Source organism: Desmodus rotundus, chromosome 5 (assembly GCF_022682495.2).
Source record: "Desmodus rotundus isolate HL8 chromosome 5, HLdesRot8A.1, whole genome shotgun sequence".
NCBI lineage: Eukaryota > Metazoa > Chordata > Mammalia > Chiroptera > Phyllostomidae > Desmodus > Desmodus rotundus.
Window position 1 is genome coordinate 8,331,855 of NC_071391.1, and position 23,553 is coordinate 8,355,407.

The 23,553-nt window shown below is 55.4% G+C and overlaps 1 protein-coding gene across 2 annotated transcripts in view; it reads right to left on the reverse strand.

The window, feature by feature from the left end:
- Positions 1-4,074: 4,074 nt before the first annotated feature.
- Positions 4,075-23,553, reverse strand: part of CD6 (CD6 molecule) — a 43,334-nt gene continuing 23,855 nt past the window's right edge. The window contains exons 5-16 of one of the 2 annotated variants that reach the window (XM_024574267.3): positions 15,764-15,832; positions 14,542-14,892; positions 13,460-13,771; positions 12,438-12,740; positions 11,212-11,277; positions 9,772-9,912; positions 9,317-9,412; positions 8,216-8,332; positions 6,521-6,592; positions 6,063-6,257; positions 5,700-5,801; positions 4,075-5,167 (exon numbers count right to left, since the gene is read on the reverse strand). In XM_024574267.3, coding sequence (XP_024430035.2) covers positions 5,103-5,167; positions 5,700-5,801; positions 6,063-6,257; positions 6,521-6,592; positions 8,216-8,332; positions 9,317-9,412; positions 9,772-9,912; positions 11,212-11,277; positions 12,438-12,740; positions 13,460-13,771; positions 14,542-14,892; positions 15,764-15,832 — 1,889 coding nt within the window. In that variant the 3' untranslated portion in view covers positions 4,075-5,102. The remainder of the gene's footprint in view (positions 5,168-5,699; positions 5,802-6,062; positions 6,258-6,520; positions 6,593-8,215; positions 8,333-9,316; positions 9,413-9,771; positions 9,913-11,211; positions 11,278-12,437; positions 12,741-13,459; positions 13,772-14,541; positions 14,893-15,763; positions 15,833-23,553) is intronic. The other variant, XM_045183336.2, reaches the window with a different exon arrangement.

Sequence of the window (23,553 nt, forward strand, 5' to 3'; positions counted from 1 at the left end):
GCTGTGGCCCAGTGCCTGGAACTCCAGCTCACTCTCCCTGCTGCCTGCAGGGTGCCCCCACCTCCTTTTCAATTTCCCAAGAAAGTGAGCCAGAGCAGGAAATGGAGCAAACAGTGGGAGGTCAGGGCGCTGCCACAGAAGGGGTTTGGAGAAGAGGGTGCCCCTCGTGGTCATGTGACAGGGCCTCACTGTGTCCTCGCTTGCAGAAGAGTTGGGGGTCATCGACCCCAGTCATTTTAGCATCTCATCCTCAGAGGACAGCAGCCTCCACTAGCCAGGCAGGGAGTCTGAGTGAGGACCAGGGGGAGGTATGGCCACACCCGGAGTGGAGGGAAGCAGGAGTTCCGATCTGGGGAATAATGGCATCTCCTGGAGGGAGAGCAGGGTGGGGCCTGGCCTGGCGGACGTGGGGAGGACGTGTCTGTGAGTGCATAGACTTGGGCCATTTTCTCTCCCCGCTGTGCGACAGTGGATGGGAGGCAAGTGTGACCTCGGCTCAGCAGTGGCAGGGAAGGCAGGAGACCCACAGGCAGAGGGGTGCTGTGAGCAAGGTCACTCGGAAGGGGAATGACTCTTGGGCAGAGCCCATGGTGCTACAGTGACTTCCTCTCCTCCTTCTGCACTTGGGGGCCAGGGCTCTGGGCCTAGGGAAAGAGAGATGGGGACCAGCACCTGTTTCAGCCAGGATGGTGTTGGGTCCTCTCGGGGGGAGCTATCCTTCCCCAAGGAAGAATGTCTCTCTGTCCTTCCTTGGCCTCCAGCCCCCTTCTGGCTCTCCTGCCTCTGCCTCTCCAGTTTCCTTCCTTTCCTCCTTCCTGCCTGCTGTGTGAAGCCCTACTGGGTGTCTGGCTCCCAAGGTCCTAGCTGGGTGTCCTTGAACTAGGTCTGAGACTCCTCTGGGCTTCACTTTTCTCACCCGGAAGACAATAGATTTTAGGATACCTTACTTCCCTGAGGATTTGGGGTTTGAGGGTTAAGTGAGCCACACCTGTAAGGGATTCAGGACAGTGTCCAGAGGAGGGGACCAAGGCGGCCTTGTGGGGCCTGCTGTCTCTTCCAATGTCTGCCCAGAAACAGGCGGCCTCCACTTATATTCCTCTCCGTCTCACCACTCTCTCTCTCTCTCTCCTCTCCCTTTGTCTTTCTCTTCTTTGTCTTCCTCTGTTGCTATTTTGGTCCTTCCTCGATGATGTTGGTGAGGGGTGAGCCTCTTTTCATGTCAGGATGCCAGAACCCCGTCAAACTGGTAAACAGCTGAAGGATGTGGGGAGAGATGAACTTTCCACTGAGGCGACTTTGAACTCATCCTTCCTTGATGGGTCTCCCCTGCTCCTCCTCATTTTGGAGCCTCCATGGCCTCGTCACGAAGCCGGGACCAGGGCCTGGGGCCACGACAAAGAGGGGTCCACACCGAGGGGCCCCACGGCGCTCCAGCCACCTCTGCCCTGCTCCAAGAGCCATCAGGAGGGGCTTAAGGAGGGACGGAAGTGGAAACCACAGATGGGGCGATAGGGAGGGATGGGGAGCTGAGTGGTGGCTTGGCAGATGTGCCTCAGAGGTGAGGTTTCCAGTGGAAAAGGTTGGGTACCGGCAGGCGATGCCCCACCGGGAACATGGAGCCATGGAGCCTGACTCCTGGGACTGGCCTCCCGGCCACGACTGTGCAGCCCAGAGAGCAGACAGGAGCCCAGGACCCTGGTGGGACAGTTCTGCCCGAGTCCCGTCCTCATCCTTCGGGCTCTCCCAGGTGTCAGGAGGAGACAGATAAGCGGCAGGGCTGAAGCAGGAATGATGTTCTCACTGGGCGGTCAGATCAGTGAGCATGGAAAGGGCCCTTTAAGTGTGGCCCTGGGCGTGTCAGGAGGCCATGGGGAGGAGCAGCCAGGGCCCAGCCCTCCACATCAAGCTGACAGCCCAGGGAAAACTCTGAATCTTCTGGAGCCTCGGCTCCCTCGACCCTGATGGGGGGGTAGTAGGAACACCTCATGGGATGTTGTGAGCGCTGATGCATCAGGACCTGTAAAGGACCCAGAAAGGGCCTGGCGCTGTTTCACTGCGGGATGTGGGCACATCACTGAACCTCTTTGGGCCTCGATTTTCTCCCCTGGGAAAGAGTGGGTTTGAGAATTGACTGTCCTCAGTCTCTTCTCTTAGGCTGGACCACCTGTGACCTCATGAGCCACTGGGGGGCTTGTTCTGTCTTTGCTCATGCCATCCCATCAACCTGCACTGCCCTCCCCTCTCCCGGTCCATGGCTAACTCGTACTCGTCCTTTGCGACCCCACTCCAGCATCGCCTCCCCAGGAAGCCTTCCTGGGTGGCCCCTCTGCAGCAGGGTCGGGGGCTCCCCTGGGCCCCACACATTTGCAGGGCGTCATTCTCCCACTCCATGCGCACAGCCATAAAACTGCTGCGGTGTCTCCACTCTCGGGTACAGCCCCTCCCCGTGTGGATGGTTCTAAAACCTGGGTTCATTCAGCTGCCACCTCCATTCAGCATCATGGTGTTTCCTCTCTCAGAGCCTTGAGGCTTTTTACAACCCTGGTCTCTGGCTTTGTCTGTGAGTTCCCTCAGATGGATGGATGGTCTGAGCCCCCTGGAGACACAAACATCAGCGGGGGAGGGGGGGCCTCCCGGTGAGCAGCCCCGACACCCAACCCGGGAAGCCGGCTCTGTAGGGTCTGGATGCCAGCCCTTAGACTGTCTCCTGCCCAGGAAGCTGGGAAGGGGCAGGGGAGACATGTCTCAGAGTAGCCCAGGTTCTCTTGGACTGGTGCATGGAGAGGCCAAGGATGGGAGAGGGGGCTTTGGTGAGTAATGAGGGAGAACTCTGGGGGAAAAGAGGGTGTCACCATCTTCCTGGGGGGTGAGGGTGGGGTGGAGTAAGGCTGGATTGTGACTGGGCTATTAACTCTCTGAGTGACCTTGGACAAGTCCTTTCCCTTGCCAGGCCTCAGCCTCCTGTTCGGTCCAATGAGAGCAGGACGAGATGCTCCTACCTCCTCCAGCACGAATGGCTGACCGTCTTCTCTACTTTTCTCCCTTTTCTCCTTTTAAGGAGATCGCTCACCTCTATTGATTAATCTACCCTTGAGAGGAAGCATGCGTTGCAGAGACTCTAACCCTTGCCATCACCTGCGTGGTGCCTACCACTGCTGTGCACACTTCACAGACGAACTTCTCAGCAAAGGCTCAGAGATGTTGAGTAACTTGCCCGAGACCACACAGCCAGGACAGGGTGGAGTCAGGATTTGAACCCAGACTGTCTGACAAGGAAGGCTTTCACAAACTGCTCTGGAAGTCTGTCCCCGCCCACCCCACCCCTGGCTCCTCCCCTAGGAATCCCCCTTGGCCTGGGGAAGGGGGCCCATCACAGCAACAACCACATCCTGTGACGGTTGCCGTGGGGAGTGCCAGCATTCTCTCCACCTGTGGGACAGGTGAGCCGAAAACTGGCCCTGCTCAGCCCCGCTCAGCCCCGCAGAGCAGGATCCCGCAGCCCAGCCTCCTCTTCCCATTCCCTGATCTGTGCGGACTCAGCGGAAACCTGAGCCCCAGCCCTCACCCCAGAGGTGGAGCTGGGCATTGGCCGCTGCAGCTGGGCTCACATACCAGTGTCTGAGCTGGTGGAGAATTCCTTTCCACCAGCCCCCTTCACATCCACCAGCCTCATCTCCAACTCCTCCCCAGCCTGGAATCAGCCTCTCGGCCAGGCAGCTCTGAGCACAGAACCCCCTGGCATTATCCTGCCTCAGAAGTTTTGGAGGCCCGGGTAAGAACTCACTCAGCACAGCGACTTCAGCCCCGCTGCGCCAGGGCCCGTAAGGGGCAGATAGATCAGGGAGCACGGTGGCTGCCAAACTCACGGGTGGCTGTCTCAGCGTCCACCTCCCCCAGGGGGCAAGCCCTATATCCTCTTGTCCCTGTATCCCCAGCATTTTCCACAGCGCCAGGCCACAGGAGGTTTTCCAGTTTGCCTCAATGGACAGAGCCACCCCCACCCAACACACACACAGCCTGGTGTTCTATAGGGTTCAAGGGTTTGTCACTCCACGCCTAGGTTTCATTCAGCAATTGGTTTAATCTCAGGATACTCAGAACAGGACACCAAGCAGCTGGCCGTGAGCCCCGCCCCCCACGTGACCCTGCCCTCCACTGGCCTCTCTGGGGAGGCTGCTAGTCACAGTTGTGGCTTTGGGCATGATCTTGCCTACTTACAGGCTTCTCTAGGAGGCTCTCACCCATCCACACGGCTAGATGGGGACTGGGGCTTGGCGAGCCTCTGGACAGAGGCAGACATCTCTGAGCCTCTGCCCCTTTAGGGACTGGGACCCAACTCAGGGTCTGTCCTGGGATCATCTTTGTAAACTGTTGGAAGCTCAGAGTGAGCATCCGGTGTCCAGGGACAGTCACTGCAGAGCAAGGCGGTGACCCTGGTGGGCTCCGAGGGCCTCCAGAGGCAGGGCTGGACTCAAGCCCCAGTCCCTTGGTGGTGGGGGATGGGGGGGAGGCAGTTGTCCTGCTCACTGTCAGCTGGCTGTGCCCAGGAAGGCTGGGCTCCCTGCTCTGATGGAAGCCTGGATCCACCGATATGCTGCCCCCAACCCCAGAAGCTACCTGTCAGAGGGACGGCAGCCCAGCAGCCCCTGCTCGCAGTGCCTCCTGGGCAGCACTGGGATAGGTCTGTCTCTGCCCCTGTCGTTACTTCTGGGCCCCAAGCTGTCTGAGACTCAGGGTGCCAAAGCACCAGACTCTCAAGGGGCAGAAGGGGCATCAGGAGTCATCTGGTTCAACCCCTCGGTGCCGCTGCCTGACGAGAGGCTGCCCAGACTGCTTGCCCATCGCTGAGACAGAGCCCACCATCTCTCGGAGGCAGCACCTCCACCTTGGGGATGCTTTTTGGCGCTGGCAGAGGGCTGTGCCAGCAGGTTCCGCCCGATGGATGGAGACTGAGAAGTACAGGGCGTGGAGCTTCCTTCATCTCTCCAGGGGAGGCCTCTCAGCACCCTGGGGCACAATCTGGGAGGGTGGGGTGGGGCAGGGGAGTAGGTAGAGCCTGAGTCCAGTGGAAGGGAGCCACCTGGAGCCTTGCTGGGCCCTGCCTAAGCAGCTCCGATGTCATCGTAGTCATCGTCATCAGTAGAATCAGGCTCGGGAACGGAGGGTCCTGTGTGGCCAAGAGGCTCAGGTCAGGGGGACGCTCAGGGCAGCAGGAGACCCAATCATTCCCCAGCGGCCCCGGGACAGAGCCCAGTGGGTATGAGTCCACGCCTCCGCCCTGTGGCCCTGTGGGGCGCGGTGTGACAAGAATCCCATCTCATCATCTTGAGCAGTGCCACCTCCCTCAAGGGAATGTGGCCTATCTTTGTTCAGGGCTGTTGTCCCTACGCCAGCACAGTGCCTGATGGATGATGGATGCTGGGAGCCTCTCTGCCACCACAATGGTCCCCAAGGGGTCATCTGGCTGCTTCTGCTTGAATGCTCCCACTAATGGGGGGGTTCACTTCCTCTCAAAGCATTCTCTTTGAATCTCTGTCCAATTTACCTCCATTTTCCCTACCTCCTCATATTCTTGTTTGTTTTTTTTAAATCCCTTTACCTCTCTGCTTTTCTCCTTGGGCTGATGTACCCAAGAGATCCAGAAGTCCCCTACTCATCTCTGTCCCCCCTCCCAAGATCCCCTCCCCTGCCCCTGGCACCTGGACACCCAAACTGCTCTGCCGAAATGGGCTGGGGCGGCGGCTGGAAGTTCTGGTACCACTCCCCAGATGAGGTGCTGGAGCTGTCGTCAGCCAAGGGCCCTGATGGAGACAGAGACAGTCGGTGCACAAACTGCCAGAGCTGGGAGGCCCTCAGGACTCCATGGAGTCAAGTCTGTAGCCTGATGAATGAGGAAATGAAGGCCCAGAGAGGGGAAGAGACTTGTCCAAGGTCACACAGCAAGTGGCTACGGAGCTGGGACTAGGATCTTGAACTCAGCCTGGTTCAGGGCTCTTAGCTTTATGATTTCTCCGGCCAGGTTGGCTACAGGGCACACACAGAGCCCCCCTGGCTCAGCTTACCTGAAAAAGTTCCCTGGGAGCCAGCCAGCTCCAAGTTTGGGAGCTGCTCCTGGAGGGGGCTCCTCTCTGAGGAAAAGCCCTGAGGGTTCCAGGGCGGCAGCCTGCTGCTGGGGCTGTTGCAGTAGCCCTCCCCAGATGATGTGCTGGACCCGCTGTCACTCCTCGCGTGCTGCTGAGGGCCCAGGGAGGGGGGATCTGCAAGGCAGGGTCCAGGGTTGGCAGGTGGGACCTGGGAGGCACGTACCTCTTCAAGTCCCAGGCCAGGAAAGGGAGAAGGGCGAGGAAAGAAGAAGGCTTTAGATTAGATTCGGCAAAGAACGGAGTGCCACTAGGAACTGTTGAAGTCAGGAAGGACCTGTTGAGGGGAGTGGCTGGAGCTTCCCATGGTGAGCTCAGCTGCTACGTCTGGAGGCAGGACTGGCACTGCCCCCTCTGGGGCCCACCCCAGTCCAACTCACCTTCCTCCAAGGGGGGCATCCGGAACCTGTTCTGCTGGACCTCCTCATCTGTGACTCGGTGTCGCTGGGAATCTACAAGCAGACGTGGTGAGAAGGGGTGAAGGCTCCATCATCGCCTTGTCCCTGGAGCCTGGAGGAGGGCGCCCCCGAGGCTAATCTGGCGAGAGGACGACCCCAGGGGCCCGGGAGGGCTTAGCCTTCCCTGTCAGATCCCAGGCTTATGTCCTAGTCCAGGAAGACCCAGAACCTCGGTCTGAAACCAGCGCGGGGACAGGCTGCTTCTGGCCAGGAACCCTGCAGCCTTTGTCCTCAGCTGCCCCTCCCTCTACATAAGGAAATACCAAGTCCTGGGTTCTTTCCTCGTGTGATGTTGCCCCTTCAAGGAGACGGCCCAGAGCACAAGCTGGGGAGGTTCGGGAATCTTTCTGTCACAGCTTCTGTGGCACCTTCGTTTCAGAACGAAGGAGACGCAGACTCATAGGATTTTACGGACTCCAGCATCTGGAACCTGGGAGTCAACTCCTTCAAACCTGGGACCACTGGCTCCTAATCCCAGAGTCCCAGGATTTGGGACTCTCACTCTCACACCTTCCACACCTGGGCTCAGGATCTCAGGTTCTAAGGCCACCTCAGCCCTGGGGCCCCCAAACACCAGTGCAGGGACAGCAGTGGAGCCATTTGCATCTCCCCCCAGAGGCCCTGATCCAGCAGGTGTGGCAGAGATGGCTGCTGTCCCCTCTGTCTCTTCTCCCCTCCTGTAGTAGGGGACCCTTGGGCCTTTATCTGGACACACAGTGGCTCAGGACAAAGGCTTCATCTCCCTGCCTCTCTTGTGACTGGTGGGTTTAAGTCCAGCTGGTGAGCCCTGAGTGGGAGCCATGCGGGCATCTCTGGCCTTAAGAGTAGGGCATGCCCCACCTTCCCTTCTTCCTTCCTGCTGGCTGGGGTGTGGACATGGTGGTGAGCCACTCTGAACCACGTGGACAGGGGCAACATCAGGGCTGCAGAGTGGCAAGAGAGAAGGAGCCTGGGCTCTGGCCAATGTCTCAGGACACTGTCATTTGGGGGTCTCTATCACACACAGCCTAGTTGTCATCCTAACTTTTGTAGTAGGTACGGGGTAAGGCTCAGGAATTTGTGACAAGCTCCCAAGGGACTCCACAATAGGAGTGGGATTCTCTGCTCTCATTCAACCTCCCGGCTTTGCGTGGGCCCTGCCACCCCAGCAGGCAGAGAGGAGAGCTAAAGAAGCTGGACAAGAGGTGGAGCTGGGCTCACAGTGGAGGCTGGAGTGAGGGGGTGGAGGACAGGGCATAGAAAGAGCGTGGGAGTGTGCGGGGAGCCATCTGAACTGTTCTCTCCCCGGGACTTCCTTGTATCTTACACAGACTCAGCCACCTTCTGGGGAGTGTCAAAGGACAGGTCTTAAAACCCTGCATGGCCAGAGGCAAACGCAGGAGGGAAGAAGGTCCAGAGTGGATATGCCTGTAGACATGGAGATGCCTCCAGGGTCGAAAAGCACTTTGAAAACTTCAGTGTAGGGCCATTTACGGTCAACACAGTGGGTAGCAAGGGTGATTCCAACCTCGTTGTGCGGGGGTCATTAGGTGGGACCTACTGAAGGTCCCCAGGCAGCTGGGCCCTCTCCCTGGCTCAGGCAACAGGGCCGCTGGGCCCCCGGGCCCAGGCACTCACTGTAGAAGGTGGTCAGGGCCACGGGAGGCTGGGCGCTGAAGTCGTAGTGCTCATAGTCAGATTCCGAGCTGGAGTCGGGGTCTGCGGGGGTCGGGGCCTGGGCGGGCAGCTTGGGAACTGGGGAGAGAACAGAGCAGGGGACGTGGCAAAGTGGGGGGCAGAGGGTGCACGGAGAGTGCCAGGCAGCCTCTCTGTCCAAGACTCCCCAGCCTGGGTTTTCCCAGCTCTTCCCACCCATTTCAAACAGGAAACTAAGTAACATGTCCTTCTGCGACAAACACTTAGCAGTCACTGCACGCCAGGTGCTGTTCTACCGTGTACAAATATCATCTCATTTAATTCTCATAAAAACTCTGTGAGGGAGGGACGGTAGTGTCCCCATTTTACAGCTGAGGAAACTGAGGCCCAGGGTTCTCCCTTGCCCAGAGAAGCAGGCGGGGTGGCTCTTAACCTCCAGACCATCCTGTGCAGCAGGTGCTGCTCGGTTCCTGGCCTGGTTCTGCTATTCGCATTCTCTCCTCGGATATGCGGATACTGCAGAGAAGAGTAATAATATGTGGCTGAGTTTTGCACTGGTTTTCAAGGAAAGGAGATTTAATATACTCACAATGCAATGTGATTACACTCCAACTCCTTTACGAGAGTTTCAGGAGGTATAAATCCGTATGTCATAAAACATGGATGAATGATCTATTTTTTTTTTTTCATTCAGAAAACATGAAATAAAATCATGCTCCAGGAAAATCTTGATGGGGCTCTGCAGGGAGGCTGATTGAGCAAGCCATTGAAAGAGGTATTGGTATCACAACGGACTAGCCAACTAGCAGAGTGGAGATTTCCAATGAGAGCCAAGTCCCAAATGCCCTGGGTCGTGTTTGTCCAGAGCTCAAAAGCCGAGGGTCCCAGAAGGATGGCACTGGGAGCTCACCTGCCCGTCAGACTGAGAATTGAGGTCCTCATGGTCCCACAGCCACTAGTGGGCTGGCCCAGGTCTCATCCCCGGCGAGGGCACTGCTTTGACATAAACAGTGGACCCTCCAGAAAGCATACCCTTCCTGTCATCTCCAGCCCTCCCCTCCCCCGGGGTGGCTGACATCCTACCTTCTTTGGGGATGGTGATGGGGACCTCTTGATAGCTATTGACCCCTGCTGGGGTGGTGGTAGGTAGGTGTTGGTGGTTCACCATAGCAGGGAGGGCTGAGGGAGGGGAGGCAGAGATTCTACAAGTTATTTTTTGGCCCCTCCCGGTCTGCCTGGTTCTGTTCTCATTGAGACACCTCCCTCCTCACCCCCCCCACCCCTGCAAATACACACACACACGCACATAGTCTGATCCTCCCATGGGACCCACATTTTGGTCCACTTCTCCTGGGTATGCTGGGAAAATCCTTCCCATCAAGAGGTGGTCCTGGGTCCAGCGTTGGGTGGTCATTGCTAAGTCGCTGCTACTCTTGTTGGGTCCCCCCAAGCTCACATCCCCCTAGGAGGGTTGCACCTCAGGCCTGCTTTTTCCCATCCCTGGGCCTGCCCTATGGCTCCCAGCATTCTGTACTTACCGTATTTTCCTTTAACTTTAAAGAAGATGATGGCGATGAGGATGAGTGAGCCAAGGAAGAGAATTCCCAGAATGATAGAGGTGATGAGGAGCATTAGCTCCCGAGATTTCCAGTCCTCCATTTTCACTGTCACAGAAGGTTCTGGAAGCAAGAACCCCAAATCAGGGAGAAAGAAGAATGGACACAGACTTCTCCTTGTCCTTATTCTCACCTCTCCATGCTGTCTGCAGCTGAGCCACTTTTTCTTTGGACCTAGGCTCCTCTTCCCTTTAAAATTTTTTTCTCATCTGCTTTTAGGTGCCTTGTACATAATAGGTGCTCAAGAAATACATCCTGAGTGAATAATTGACTGAGTGAAACTTTGCCCTGGCCCCCAGGCCACAGGGATCTCTCTCTGCTTAATTACTGAGCACTGACAGTGTGACAATGGTGTCACAGGCTGTCCTAGTCTCTGTCTAGTGGGGAGATCAGTAAGTCAGCTCAACCGCATACAGTGCTGTGATGGAGCTGTGGGCGGGGACCTGGGGGCATGAGGCTCTGCCAGGGCCACCTAATTCTCTATGGCAAAGACAAAGGTGGCCTTCCCAGAGCAGGTGACTCCGGGCCACCCCTGGTAGTGAACATGCCAGGGGCTCCAGGCCTGGACTAATCATCACAAGAATGCAGACAGTGTACTAATCCCTGTTCTGAGTGCTTTATGAAAATCCATTTGTTGGAGAATCACAGCAACACTAGGAGAGGTGCTATGGTTTTCAATCCTTTTTTACAGTCAAGGCATCTAAGGCTCAGAGAGGTTAAGAGCTGCCCAGTATCACACAGCTAGCAAGAGGCACAGCTGGGATTTGAGCCCCAGCAGTCTGCCCCGAAGCCAGCCAAGCTACACACAGCTGGCAGATGCACCAAGCGTGGGTCTGGGATTCAGAACCTTGGATGCAAATTCCAGCCGACACTGGCTGGCTTTCGCTTCACCTTCTGAGCCGGACCTCCTTCCCCTGTGTAAGGGTTATGATAAGACCTCCCCAGGAGGCTGCCAGGAAGACTAGTGGGCTGGGAAGTCATGACCCAGAGTGCTGGGCCAGCGCCTGGGACATTGTAAACACACTGGCTGTCACTCAGCGTCCTCACCATCTGGCCCGTGTCAGACCAACTCAGCTCTCCAGCTCTCTCCTCCTGCCCTACAGGAGCTCACAGGGGAGTGGGGAGCAGACTCCTGTCCGTGGAATACCAGGATTTAGGGAGCTGTGGAGCTGACACAGGAGGGTGGGGAGGGGAGAGGGCCACAAGGCACCAAGAAAGCCCGGGGGAGACGAGTCCAGCATCTGGAAGTGGGCGACGGAGGGCGAACCGCCAGGCCCCACCCAGGCAGATACGCACTCACTCACACACAAACGCACGCGTGCACCCGGGCCTCTGAGACACTGCGAACCCAGCGACACTCACCTGCGGTGGCTGGCTGAACACTGGCAGGACCTACAGGAGTGGACAGATTGAGCAACCTCTGGGAACCTGTCAGGAGGCACAATTCATTCAACTTGACACACAGCACCTACTACGTGCCAGCCCTCGAGCCTGGAACTGAACATGACAGACCGGTGACTTGGAACTGGGGGCACAGTCCCAGGGGGGCACCTGGCTAAGGAAACCTGTCCTTCCCACCCCTTACAACAAGGAGGAACAGCATGGATTAAATGCTGGGAAGGTCCTTTGCTTAGAATATGGGGCTGATAAAAGATCTCTTCCTTCTGTAGGATCTGCTACAGACCACAATTCCCTTTTCCATTCGGTCGGGTTTGTTCTTCAGGTGGGCCTCAGGAGGTGGGAAGCTGGCACTCTCAGTATTATCATAAGCACGTGACAGGTAGGGGATGGCAAAATCCCAAGGTCCCATGGTGCTACTCTCCGATTTCCCAGCTACCCCGGGAGTGGCTATACCGGCATCCACATAGTCCCCAAACAGAGGCCTTCTGGCTGGTAAATAGCGGCACTGGACCCCATAGCCCGGCATCGGAACCCCATGGACACAACTAACACCGTGTTTCCTCAGGTCTAACGCTCTCGCGTTTTCATACCTTAACACCTCTGAAATCGTTACACCTAACGATATGTCAAGAGTTTATTTTGGCAGCATTTTTGTCCATTAATGTACATAAAGTAATAGTGGTGTGATGTATCAGTGCCGTCTCAGATTTGTTAAAATATGGTAGAACCCAATTCATAGAGTGGGTGTGGGGCTTAGCCAAAGTAAGACACCGCACGTGCCCAGCAACGTCTGGCACATGATCGGGACTCCAGACACTGCCACCGATATTATTATTAGTGTCTCCTAATATTATTCTTCCTGTGGTCACCAGCCCTGGGACAGCAAGGTGGTTTTATCCCCTGAGCCAACTCCAGTCCACAGAGACCACTGATTAGCATATAACAATGCCATAATAACTATTGGATTCTGAGGCCGAATAGAGGATTTGTGGAAAAGATGCCCTGACCAATTGGCAGCGCCTGCCGGGGCATGCTGGGGACAGTGGCCCCTCCAATGCTGCTCTTTGTCATTCTTGATCTGGTCTACACTGTGGTCCTTGGGCTGCAACCTCTTAGGCTGCGGATTCAGGTGGAATTCCTGGGCCGTATCTGAGGTGAGGGTGTGGAGGGGCTGCGGAGAGAGATACCTGAGCAGAGGACCCTGGCTGCCTTTGACTGTCTGCAGAGGTTGGAGTTGTTGAATCTCCAGGAGCACTCCGAGAGGGTGGGCTCGTCTCCCCTGCACGAGTAGTACATCCTCCCCGACAGGGAGTGGGGCAGCCCCTTGGGTCGTTCGGCCACAGTCCCGCAGCCCAAGGCCTGGCAGAGCACGTGGGCCTCTGATGAGTACCACTCACTGTCACACACAGTGCTCCAGACCCCACGGAAGTGTACCTCCACCTGCCCCTCGCAGTGGTCAATACCTCCGGTTAGGTGCCAGGACTGGTGCTCTGCAGGGGAGAGGTGGGAGGCAGCGTCAGGCCATGATCTTTGGGCCCAAATCCCCACCAGCCCACTCCCACGAATGCAAACACCCCGCAGCTGATCGGTCTCCAGATCTGTGTGCTCTCCCCCCAGGATCCGCACCCCCTGTCGTCTGTTCGGGCTTCAGTACCCTACATCCTTGCTACTCCACGTGTGGTGCGTGGACCAGCAGCAGCAGCAGCAGCGTCTGGAATCTTGTTAGAAATGCAGAATCTCAAGTCCTGCCCCAGACCGACTGAATCAGAATCTGCATTTAACAAGACCCCCCACCCAACTCCTATGCCTATTATAGAGAAGTGCTGGCTGGACCAGACGGCCTCATCTGGACTGCCCACAGCCTGCTCAGGGCCTCCCTGCCTCCAGCGCCTCTCCCTGCTCTGAATCAGGTGACCAGCTCCTGCTCAGGGGGAACTCACCCTAATGCCACCTCTTCCAGAAGATGGGCAGGTTTATCCCTCTAGCTCTGGATCGCCTGCAGCCTCTAAAACGGCCCCTGGCTTCCTTTCTTAGGGTTTTTACCACTCACTCCCCGGGGTTATGTTTGTCTGGGTCTCGTCTTCCCTCCGGGATGGTGACCAGGCAAGGACAGGGACCATGTCTCCTGCACTAACTCCAGGCCTGGTGCCCAGGAGGCCTGCAGTGAGTGCTGGTGGAAGATGGGGGTTCAGAAACGGCACCCACTGACCTGAGCACACCACGCCAGCGTCCTCCTTGTGGCCACAGTAGCCGTCTCCAGGCATCCCTGGGCAGTCCCACAGGTAAGTCTCGGCCCCTGAGCAGTTCACCTGGTCCCGGTGGATGGCTCCTCGGCCAGGGGCAAAGTGCAACCCCGGCAGGGCCTTGATGGCCCAGCCGCAGCTCAGTTGCTTGCACACCACGTCGGCATCCTTCAGGTCCCACGTGTCGTCACACAGAGAACCCCACTGGCCATGCTCCAGCATCTCCACGCGGCCAGCGCAAGGGCTGCCACCCTCCACCAACCGCAGTGCTTGATTCTCTGGGGGTGGGAGGGTAGGGGGTTTGTGGGTGGGGCGGGAAGAGGGCCAGGAGGGGAGGCGGTGGTAGGACTGGGCCAGATAGTTGTGGGCGGGGCTGTGGGCCAAATGAGAGGGGCTGTAACCCTGTAGGCAGGACAGGGGAACCCTGCAGGGCTGGGACTTGCTGAGCAGAGGTGGGGGGACTGGTCAGGACTAGGGTCCTGGAGAAGCTGGATACTTTGTAGGCGTGGCCGTGGAGTCCATGGGAGGGGCTAGTAACCGGGTGCAAACTCGTGGGTGGGGCCAGACACCTGTGGGCGGGGCCTGAAAAGCTGGGCTGTGGTCCTAAGGGGCCCTGGGAGCTTGTCATATTCATGCACACTGGGTAGGGGCGGAGATAAAGGAGACAGAAGTCCAGAGCAGGATGAGGGAAGGCACCAGCAAGTAAAGCCTAAGACTGTTAGGATTGGGGACCTAAGGGGACTGGTTGCGGACCAAGCGGGCCAGCTGGAGATCTCGCAAGGGGAAAGGTCCGCAGGCCAGATCTGAGGAAATTTTCAGAGCTGGAAATGACACAAAGTGGCAGTCCCTCCGGTGTGGGGGCCAGTTGTGTTTGCGTTGGTGGTCGGTGAGGGGTGAAGTCGGGGGGAGGGGGGGGAGGAGGCTAGGGTCCAGGGCCCAGGGCTGGGGACAGGAGTGAGGGGCGTTGGCTAAAGGCCGCGGGAATGGATGCTCTCTCCCCCTCCCCCAGCAGGGGCTCTGCTGGTGGGCGAGGGGCAGGCCGCTGTACCTGCACAGGTGACCTGGGCCGGCCTCCCGCTGATGCACTCCTGCTCCACCACCTCGCAGAACTGCCAGTCGGCGCTTCTGCACAGGACTTCGGGTGCCAGGGCCCGTGTGGCGTTCGGGGTCCCGCTGGTGTTCCCCGAGGCCCAGTCCGGTGGCAGTTCCGACGACAGCGGAGCGGGCGGGACCGGCACCAGCTCCGCCCCGCCGCAGCCCAGCACGCGGCACACGGCCTCCGCGGGGAGGCGGTCCCAGATCTCCCCGCACAGGGGCTCCCAGGATTGTCTTAGCCGAACCTCCACGGTCCCGCTGCAGCGGCTGCTCCCGTTCACCAGGCGGACCCGGGGCCACTCTCCTGGAAACACCAGACACCAGCTGAGGCCTGGGCGAATTCGGACTCTGCCCACGCCAGGAATGCGGTGGGCCCCATTATGGACCTGCTGACGTGACTTTGGACAATTCTCTACCCAACTCTGGGCCTCAGGCTTCCAGGCTGCAAAATGGGGCTGAGTGGGTTCATCCCCAACCCCCCTTAGAAGCCTGACCTTCTGGCTCTCCTTGGAGTCAGGAAGAGGGGCTGAGGGTGACTCTGAAGATTAGGATGAATTAGGCCTGAGGCAACGGAGAACCAGGGATCCAGTCCCCACAAACCCTCCTCACTTGCCCCTGTCTCAAGAGCACCCTTGTGTGAAGGAAGGGCAGAGTTCTGGGCTCAGAGGCCCTCCTGGTATTGCGGGCGCCATGCTTCCCCTCCCAGGCCTCTCTGCGGCTCCCAGGGCACTAGCTGCCAGGGAGTGCCACAGTGACCCCAGAACCCTGGGGTCAGAGGACGTGGGGCTGGCGATAGGGTTGCAGGTGTGCGGTGTGTATGATGGCTCTCCCTCCCCCAGAGCCCTTTCTTGGAGGGCCCACCTGCCCGTGTTTGCCCAGGATTGCACCCTCAGTGTCAGGTGCAGCTTTGCACAGAGTAGGTCCTTTATAAATATCTGTCGAGTTCATCTAAGACCCACCTAGTGGAACCCCCCCAATCTTCACCAAGGCTCCTCTAGCTTGTTCTCAGCAAATCCCTTAAAAATGTTCACTGAACACGCTGTCGTGTGTATGTGACCTGTTATCAGTGGCCTCTCAGAGATGGTAGTTCTAAGATCTCCAAGGGAATCGAATGTGGACCTGCAGACATTGGTTTAGGAAGCTGACCATAGATCCCAGAAAGATCATTTCCTCACCTGGCTCCAAGGTCTGGCTCTCTGCACCGCTGGTGTTGTGCTGGCCGGAAGGGGCCGGAGACGGGTGACCTGAAATCAACAAACAGCAGCCATGGTGAGTGAGTGGACTCAGGCATGGTGAACTCAGGCATGGAGGGCACGGACGTGTCCTGAAGGGCAGGGGCCACTTTCTGGAGCCTGCCATGGCTATATGGGGCCTTTGGAAAAGGACATGGTCCTGGACCTTGGTTCCTTTGCCTCCCTTCAGGGGAGGGAGATTCTCAAGCTTTGAAATTGCGGCATTCTCCACTTCATCTGTGAATTGTGCGCATGTCCTTGGAAATCACAGTAGGACAGAGAGGAAGGACCAGGCTTTGGGGCCAGACCCACTCGCTGGCTGAGTGACCATGGATGGCTCGGTCACTTTCTCTGCCAGAGTCCCAACTTGTTGGCAAGGCACGTAGGAAAATATTGTGGGCTAAAAGGAGATAATATCTGTAAAATATTTGACGTACAAAGGAATCTTGAAAATGGAGTTATGTTTAGGAAACACGTTTTTGTTTGGAAAATTTGAGAGATTCATACCAGACTTTAGGGTAACTGGTGCCTCCTGAGCTGTGAGCCATTGGACGACAAAGGGGGCTTTTGGACCCTGGGAAATTAACATTTGTGGAGGACTGATTATGTCAGGTGTTTGCATACATTATGTCCACTTGGCCTTGGGAGGATGACCTGTTTGGTCTAAATCAGCATCTTCCTGGGCCCTTTGGCTTCTGTTTGGCTCAGCCAATGGGGAGCCCCAGCAGAGACAGGAGGGAGGTCATGGTGTTTATTTCCCTGGCTCCCTCCCAGTGAGATCCTTTGGGCAGGCTAGGTCCTTCTATTGGTCCTCTCAAGGTAGCCAGCCACCTATCCTTGACTCTCTCCTTCTGTGTCTCATTGGCCACTCCCTGGTCTTGTGTCCTTGGACCAGGGTGGTAACAGCTCAGCTGCTCTGAGTATTGCATTATCCTTTGTAAAATTGCTTTTGTAAATAAGCCCCCTTCAAACTTCTATTTTGAGTGTTCCATCTGTTTCCTGTTAGGACCCTGAGTCATACATGGCCCAAGGCCACCAGCTAGCAAGTGGCAGAGCCAGCCTTTGGACTGTCCCCAAGGAATGGGCTCCATGCAGGACGGGCAGTCCCGTTTACAGAAGCACAAAGGGAGAGCTGTAGCAGGGACTATCGTACTCACAAAGGAACGCCTCCCCACTTCCGGGCCTCTTGTGCTTACTTTACACAGGGGCCATTGAAGCCTAGGTAGGTGGACCTGTGCCCAGTGCAGGGCCAAGGTAGGTAAGAGGCAATGAGCCTCCTCTAGCTCATTCTTCTCTGTCATGGCCGTATCTGAGGTCCTGGGTTCCAGATGCCACTACAAGATGAAGGGGGATGTTGACCCGACCGGAATTTTGTGTGAGTCAGAAGTGAACCTTTACTGTATTGAGTCACGAAGACTGGGGGTGCGTTTGTTACCACGGCGTGGCCTGACTGATACAGGGGCTGCAGACACGGGCATGCCTGCAACACGTTGTCAGCCTCACCTGAGAAGGCTCCACGGACTCACACCCAGATGAGCCTGCATGCATACGCACACACACACACCCCTCGGGACAGAGCTCTCCCACGAGCACCTGTCTGGGCCACTCCATCACTCAGACGGAAAGTAATCAGGCCTCTAATTGCCCACCCTCACCAACTCCCAGCGTGGCTGCCCAGCCTGAAGCCTGAAAGAGAAATGACTCAGCATTCGGACCACCAACTCCATGACTGATGCAATATTCAGAACAAGGATTCAGATGCCCTCGAGTTAGGATTTTGGAATCCCAGTTCCCATGGCAACCGTCCCAGTGCTCCAGTATGGTTTTCACATATTTCCGTGTGTGCTGGGGAGATGGGGGATTGAGATGCTGGCTGCAGTGCATTTGTGTGTGTGATTGTAGTGGGTGCGTGGGTGTGTGATTGTGATCGTGCATGTACCATTGTGCGTGGGTATGTCTGTGTGTGGGACCATGTGTTTGCGCGCGACCATGTGTGTTTGTGGAGGGCTCAAGTTCAGTTCTGTATCATCTCTTTGGGTCTGGGATGCCACTTTGTCATGCATAAAGGCACACAGGTCTTCTACTAGACCAGAGAACCCTGGAGGGCAGGGCCCAAGGCTGAGTCAGCCCTGTGCCCCCAGGGTGCCCAACACAGTGTTTGTTGATTGACTGACTAAGAGTGAGAAGGAGCTGCCAGCTCCAAGGACAACTGTTGCCCAAGAAGTTAAAAAATACTTTAGATAAATTAACCAATTTAATTCTCACAGCAAGCTCACAAAGTGGGGAAACAGAAGCACAAAGTTTAGTAATTTGCCCAGGATGAACTCAGCTAGAAAATGACAGAAGCTGGGACTTGAACCCAGCTTCTGTCTAGTTCCAGAGCTCACACTCTTAACCACTCTGCTCCACTGAGTTGAAACCCAACATCCTGCTTTCTGTTTCAGTGACAGTGTCAAGGGTGTGGGGCAGGGAGCACTGACAACCAGGCGGTCTTCCTAACTCCCTCCAGCTTCACGGGCTGGGCCAGCCCTGAACTTACGAATGACAGCCCAGCCCCCAGTGGTGATACAAGTCAGCATGCAAGCAAGCCCCAGGGACTAGTCTCCAAAGGGCTGCTGTAGCTGCCTGAGCTGAGGCAGCACATCATTGGCCGAGAAAGGTGATGGCAACGTCTTCGAGAGCCCCTGCCCCACAGGGCTTCAGCCACTCAGGTCAGAGCAATCGAGCCTCTTTAACCGTCTTTTGTTACCAGGTCCCACGACAGAGGATGTTCAGTGGCAGGACATCCTCTCTGCAAGCCCAGATTGCATTCCCTCCTCTTCACCACCACACCCAAGGGGAAGTGAAGGACAATTCATAATCTCCACGGAAAGGAAGCTCAAAGATAACGCAACGCCCCGGCTTTGGGGTATGTTGGGTTTCTGGAACGCCTCCTTTTTCCCCCTGGTGCTCAAGAACGTGAGCCTGTGTGAGTGACCATATCCTGAAAGCTGAGAAATGAGCGTATTACGTCTGAATTCAATCCCATTAACGTTTGCTGAACTGGTACCAGGTGCCGGGCCTGGAGCAGGAATTAGGGAGAGAAGCGTAAATGGGAGGGTCCACAACCTTCCCTCGAGCATCTGCTTAACTGCTGCCGCTCCAGGGAATTCTGTCTTCATGACTTAGAATGGAGGCTTTGGGAAAGAGCACAGTGGTCCAAACCTATTTCTGCTGTGTGACCTTAGGGAGGTCACTGAGCCCAGCTAGACTTTGTTTTTAACCTGGCACTGGGCATACTACATGGGCCACATCGGATCACTTTGAGGGGTGCATGGACACTGTATGTGAAATGCTTGGGACGTGGTACATGGCAGCTGTCATTCTTGTCCCACACTCTGAGGCTCTGACCTGCTTTCTCCTGTCAATTCCTGAGTGGACATGAGAGGCCATCTGGCCATTGACTATACAGTTGACTCTTGATTAATGCAGGAGTTAGGGGTACAACCCCCAAAGCAATCAAAATTCCGCGTATAACTTTTGAGTCCCCCAAATGACTTATAACCTACTGTTGACCAGAAATCTTAGTAGTAGATAACATAAACAACGAATTAACACATATTTTGTATATGAATTATATACTATATTCTTACAATTAAGTAAGCTAGAGAGAAGGCACTGTTATTAAGAAAACCATAAGAAAGAGAAAATAAATGCATAGCATTTATTTTTTAAAATTCACGTATACGTGGACCCATGTAGTTCAAACCCATATTATTCAAGGGTCAGTTGTATAGACATTCCACCCCAAGCAAAAGATGGCTCTAAGGAGCCCTCAGTTCTCTGCTCGGCAAAGGTTGTTCCCCAAAGGCTGCATTCTTCATTCTTTCCTCATCCCTCCCCATTTCACTTATGAACCTTAGCCAAGCTCCCCCCACTCACACCCTGCTCTCCCTCCCTGGCTCTCCATTGTGTCCAGTGGTCCTGGAGATGAGATGTGGACTGCAGTTGCCATGGTAACAGGAGTTCCTCTCAAAGCCAAGGCTCCTGTGGTCCTGGTCCCGAGGCTTGCTCAGGTTCGCGTGCCAAATTATTCCTTCTTTGCAGTTACCAGATGGTAAGATGATACATCCCAGACTTAGAGGATTATGAGCGACTCAAAATAAAAATCCTGTGGGACGCTGGGAAGGAGGTGGCTCCAAGGGAGCCAGAGGCCAGACACTGGCCCCCTCTTCTTGATCCCCCATAAGAATTCAGGCCATTGAGAGCCAGAGGTGGATGTCCCGGTCCCTCCTCCCTAATTCCGATTCAGTAGGTCTTGGTGGGGCCCTTGAATCTGGTTTGGGTGGAACCATCTGCCAGGGCTCGGGCAGCAGACAGAGCATTGGATTCGAATGGAACAAGCCTGGGATCAAAACCCAGCTTCCTGCTCACTAACGGGGCCTTCGGCAAATCCCTTCATCTGCATGACTTGCCCCCCCTCACCTCATGGGTGCAAAAACCTCACAGGACTGAAGTAAGATGAGGAGACAAACCCAGCACCTATCCGGCAGTAAGCACCCAACAAGATCTTGCAGAATCCTTGAGCACAAACGTACACATGTGATAGGTGTGTGCGTGCAGATGTACAGTAGGTGGGAAAAGCAGATTATAAACAAAATAAGCAGGATGATCATATCCTTACAAATATGTGTAGAAAAAGTGGCCACGATGCCTCCTAAAGTTGAAAATGTTCACACTTTAACGCCCAAACAACAGCTCTATGTATATATCCTGGAAAAACATTCTCTGGTATGTTCATGTGCAGATAGATACAGGGATTTTATTCTTGTAAAGCACTGCTTCTAATAGAAAAATTCAGTAGTAGTCTCACCCAGCCCACCAGCAGGAAATAATGAAAGATACCATGTTATTGTCATAGATTGGATTATTTAGTTAAAAGAATGAATTAGACTTATATCGTGGTCTAGATCTTGAAGACATAATATACTGAGAAAAGAAAGTTGTAGAACAATATGTTCAGCACGATATCATTTATGTGAACTCTACCACGTGTACCACCTATTGGGTGTTGATACAGTTTGTGTAACAGAAGTACAAAAACATGAAGGAGAAGGGTGGGCCCGCCCACCACACTTTGGAGCGAAGTGCTCTGGGGATGCGGGGTAAGGAAGTATTGGAACAGTGTCTGTATGACGTTCCTTCCTATTAATATAGAGCTGAGCAAACATGGCAGGAAATGCAAAGATTCCTTAAATCTGCGTGGTGGGAGTGCCTGAAGGGTCCCACCTTTGCTAAGATGCTGTCAGCACATGTGAGTGTTTGCAGTACTTCTGACGAAATGTCTGGAAGATTCTACAACAGGGTAGTGATAACAGTTATCTTGGGAAGTAAGTTCAGCATTGCTGTTAAGTTTTTTCTTTATTTCTAAATTCTGTAACATCTGTCATATACATATATATCACTTTAAGTGATGAAAATAAAAACATCAGTGATTCAAATGAGAACATACGTGAAAAACTTTGTAAATACCCACTGCCAATGGTTCTTGTGTGCTGATATGGGTAAAGAAATCTATGGGGTTTTAATAGTTTTAAATTCTTTAATCTCCTTCTCAATGCTTGGAGATAGGCTTAATCATTACCCCCACTCTGCAGATGGGAAAGTTTGGGGTCCGAGAGGTAAAGGAACTTTCCAGGACAGCAGGGCTCTTACGAGGCAAAGCAGAGATTTGAACCCTCACGGAGGGTTTACTGCATTCCCTTAATTACCACCTGACCGACACCGCGGGGCACACAGTAAATGCTCAACGAATCCTAGTTACCGTTACCACTCATGGAAGTGTCTGTAACTCGCCTCGCCTCCACCACTTCCTGAGCCAGGCCAGCGGCCAGGCCTGCTCTGGGCTCCACTGTGGGAACATGCCGTTGAGGGGGCCCCAGGCCTGCCGTCAGCCCAGGGCACAGCCGGGAGCCCAGGTGTCAGGAGCTGCCCCGAATCCTGAATCCCCTCTCCCTGTGGCAGGTGCAGACAGAGGCGGGAACCAAGTGCTAGAGGAACCCAGAGGAGGGAGAGTCCAGGAAGTTACTGCAGGGAGGTGACTCTTGAGCCAGGCTTCCACAGTTACAGAGCATTTCACTGGGGCAGGGGGAGCAGATCCACAGGTACCGAGGACCCTCTCTGTGTCAAGTGCTTTCCTAGAGAGCCCTCATGATGACCCTGGGAACAGATGCCATTGTGAAGCCTGTCTGACTGACAAAGAGGCTCAGAGATACCAAGTTCCTAGCCCAAGGTCACACAGCTTGGAGTTGACAAAGCCAGGAGTCAACTCCAAGTTTGTTCCCCAGATTCACTCTTTGCACTGTATCAGGCAGCTTCAACCAGTGAAAGGAGGTGGGCAGGGGGTGCAGCACCAGCAAAGGCCTGGACTCAGGACAGGGCCTGGTGTGTTAAGCTAGAGACTCAAGGATAAAGAATTTAAGAACAAAACCCCCTAGAGCTTGGCCCTCTGTGCACAGGACAGGGCAGGGTTTCAGGGGAGCTAGAACTCTGCTGGGCCGCACAGGGTTTCCCAAGAGGCCTGCCCCCACCCACCAGCTCTCAGGAGGGACTCTGGCTTGAAGTCTCCTCGAGGTGCTGGAGCAGCAGTTTCTGGGGGAGCTTGAGCGTGGGCAAGGGGTGAACACCCCCTGCTCCCAGGCGTGGTGCTGAGACCTCTCTGAGGTGGCCTAAAGCCCCTTTCACATCAAGCATCCAGAAGACCCCAGAAGTCATTGGCATTTCTCCTACAAAGGAAACACAGTCCTTCCCAAGCAGGTGGGACTTCTGGCTGGGACTGGGAAGTCTCCTTGGGAGAGCAGGGGCCAGACATGGCTCAGCAGCTGTGTTCACCCAGGCTCGTCCCTGTACCCATCAGCTCTACGCTACAGGGGCCGCCTCCCCACCCACCACTCATCCAGGTTCAAAGGAGGAGCTGGGAGACACTGGGGTTATTCAGCCTGACTCTCATAGCCACCTGTGTCATTAACAGCTGGAGGTTGGCAGCGGCCAACAGCTGTGTGGCCCACAGGACCCAGGAGTTCAAGTTCAGGGAAAAAATTTGGAAAGGAGGTAGCATCTGAATGCTTACTGCGTGCTCCTCCTTTATACACACGGCGCACGCTCGCTTATTCATCTCCATAAGGGCCTCAGGAAGCCTGTTTTCCAGAGAGAAAACCGAGGCTCAGAGGGGTGAAATGACTTGCCCGAGGTCACAGTTACTAGGAGGTGAAAAGCAGAATGTGACTCCAGGTCTCTTTAAGTCCAGGCACACATTCTCAGCCCTAGGCCTTCGGGTTGCCTCATACTCCTCCCCACAATGCACCTCTACGGTGCTCCCGAGGTGGCCGAAAGTCTTTCACATTCCTGCCTACATTAACCCTTAGCATGGAGGACGTGCCCTTCATGCATCCCTTCCTGTGTTGCTCTCTCCATGGCAGGCCCCACGTGGCGGTGGAGGACACAGAGGTACTCAGAGTGGATGATGATCAGGAATAAGTGTATCCCGTGGTCAGAACGAGATGCTCCGGGGGGGGAAATAGAGGTGAGAGGGATTAAGGCTGACTCCAAAGGGCAGAGGACAAGTGGGAGGGATCTTAGCAGATGAGCAGCAGTTCCCATGGATGAGAAAGTGAAGACAAGGCGATAGCCAGCCTTTGCCCAGCAGTCTTGAGCTCTAACCTGCACCTTTCCAGAGGGTGAGTGGGCCCGGAGGT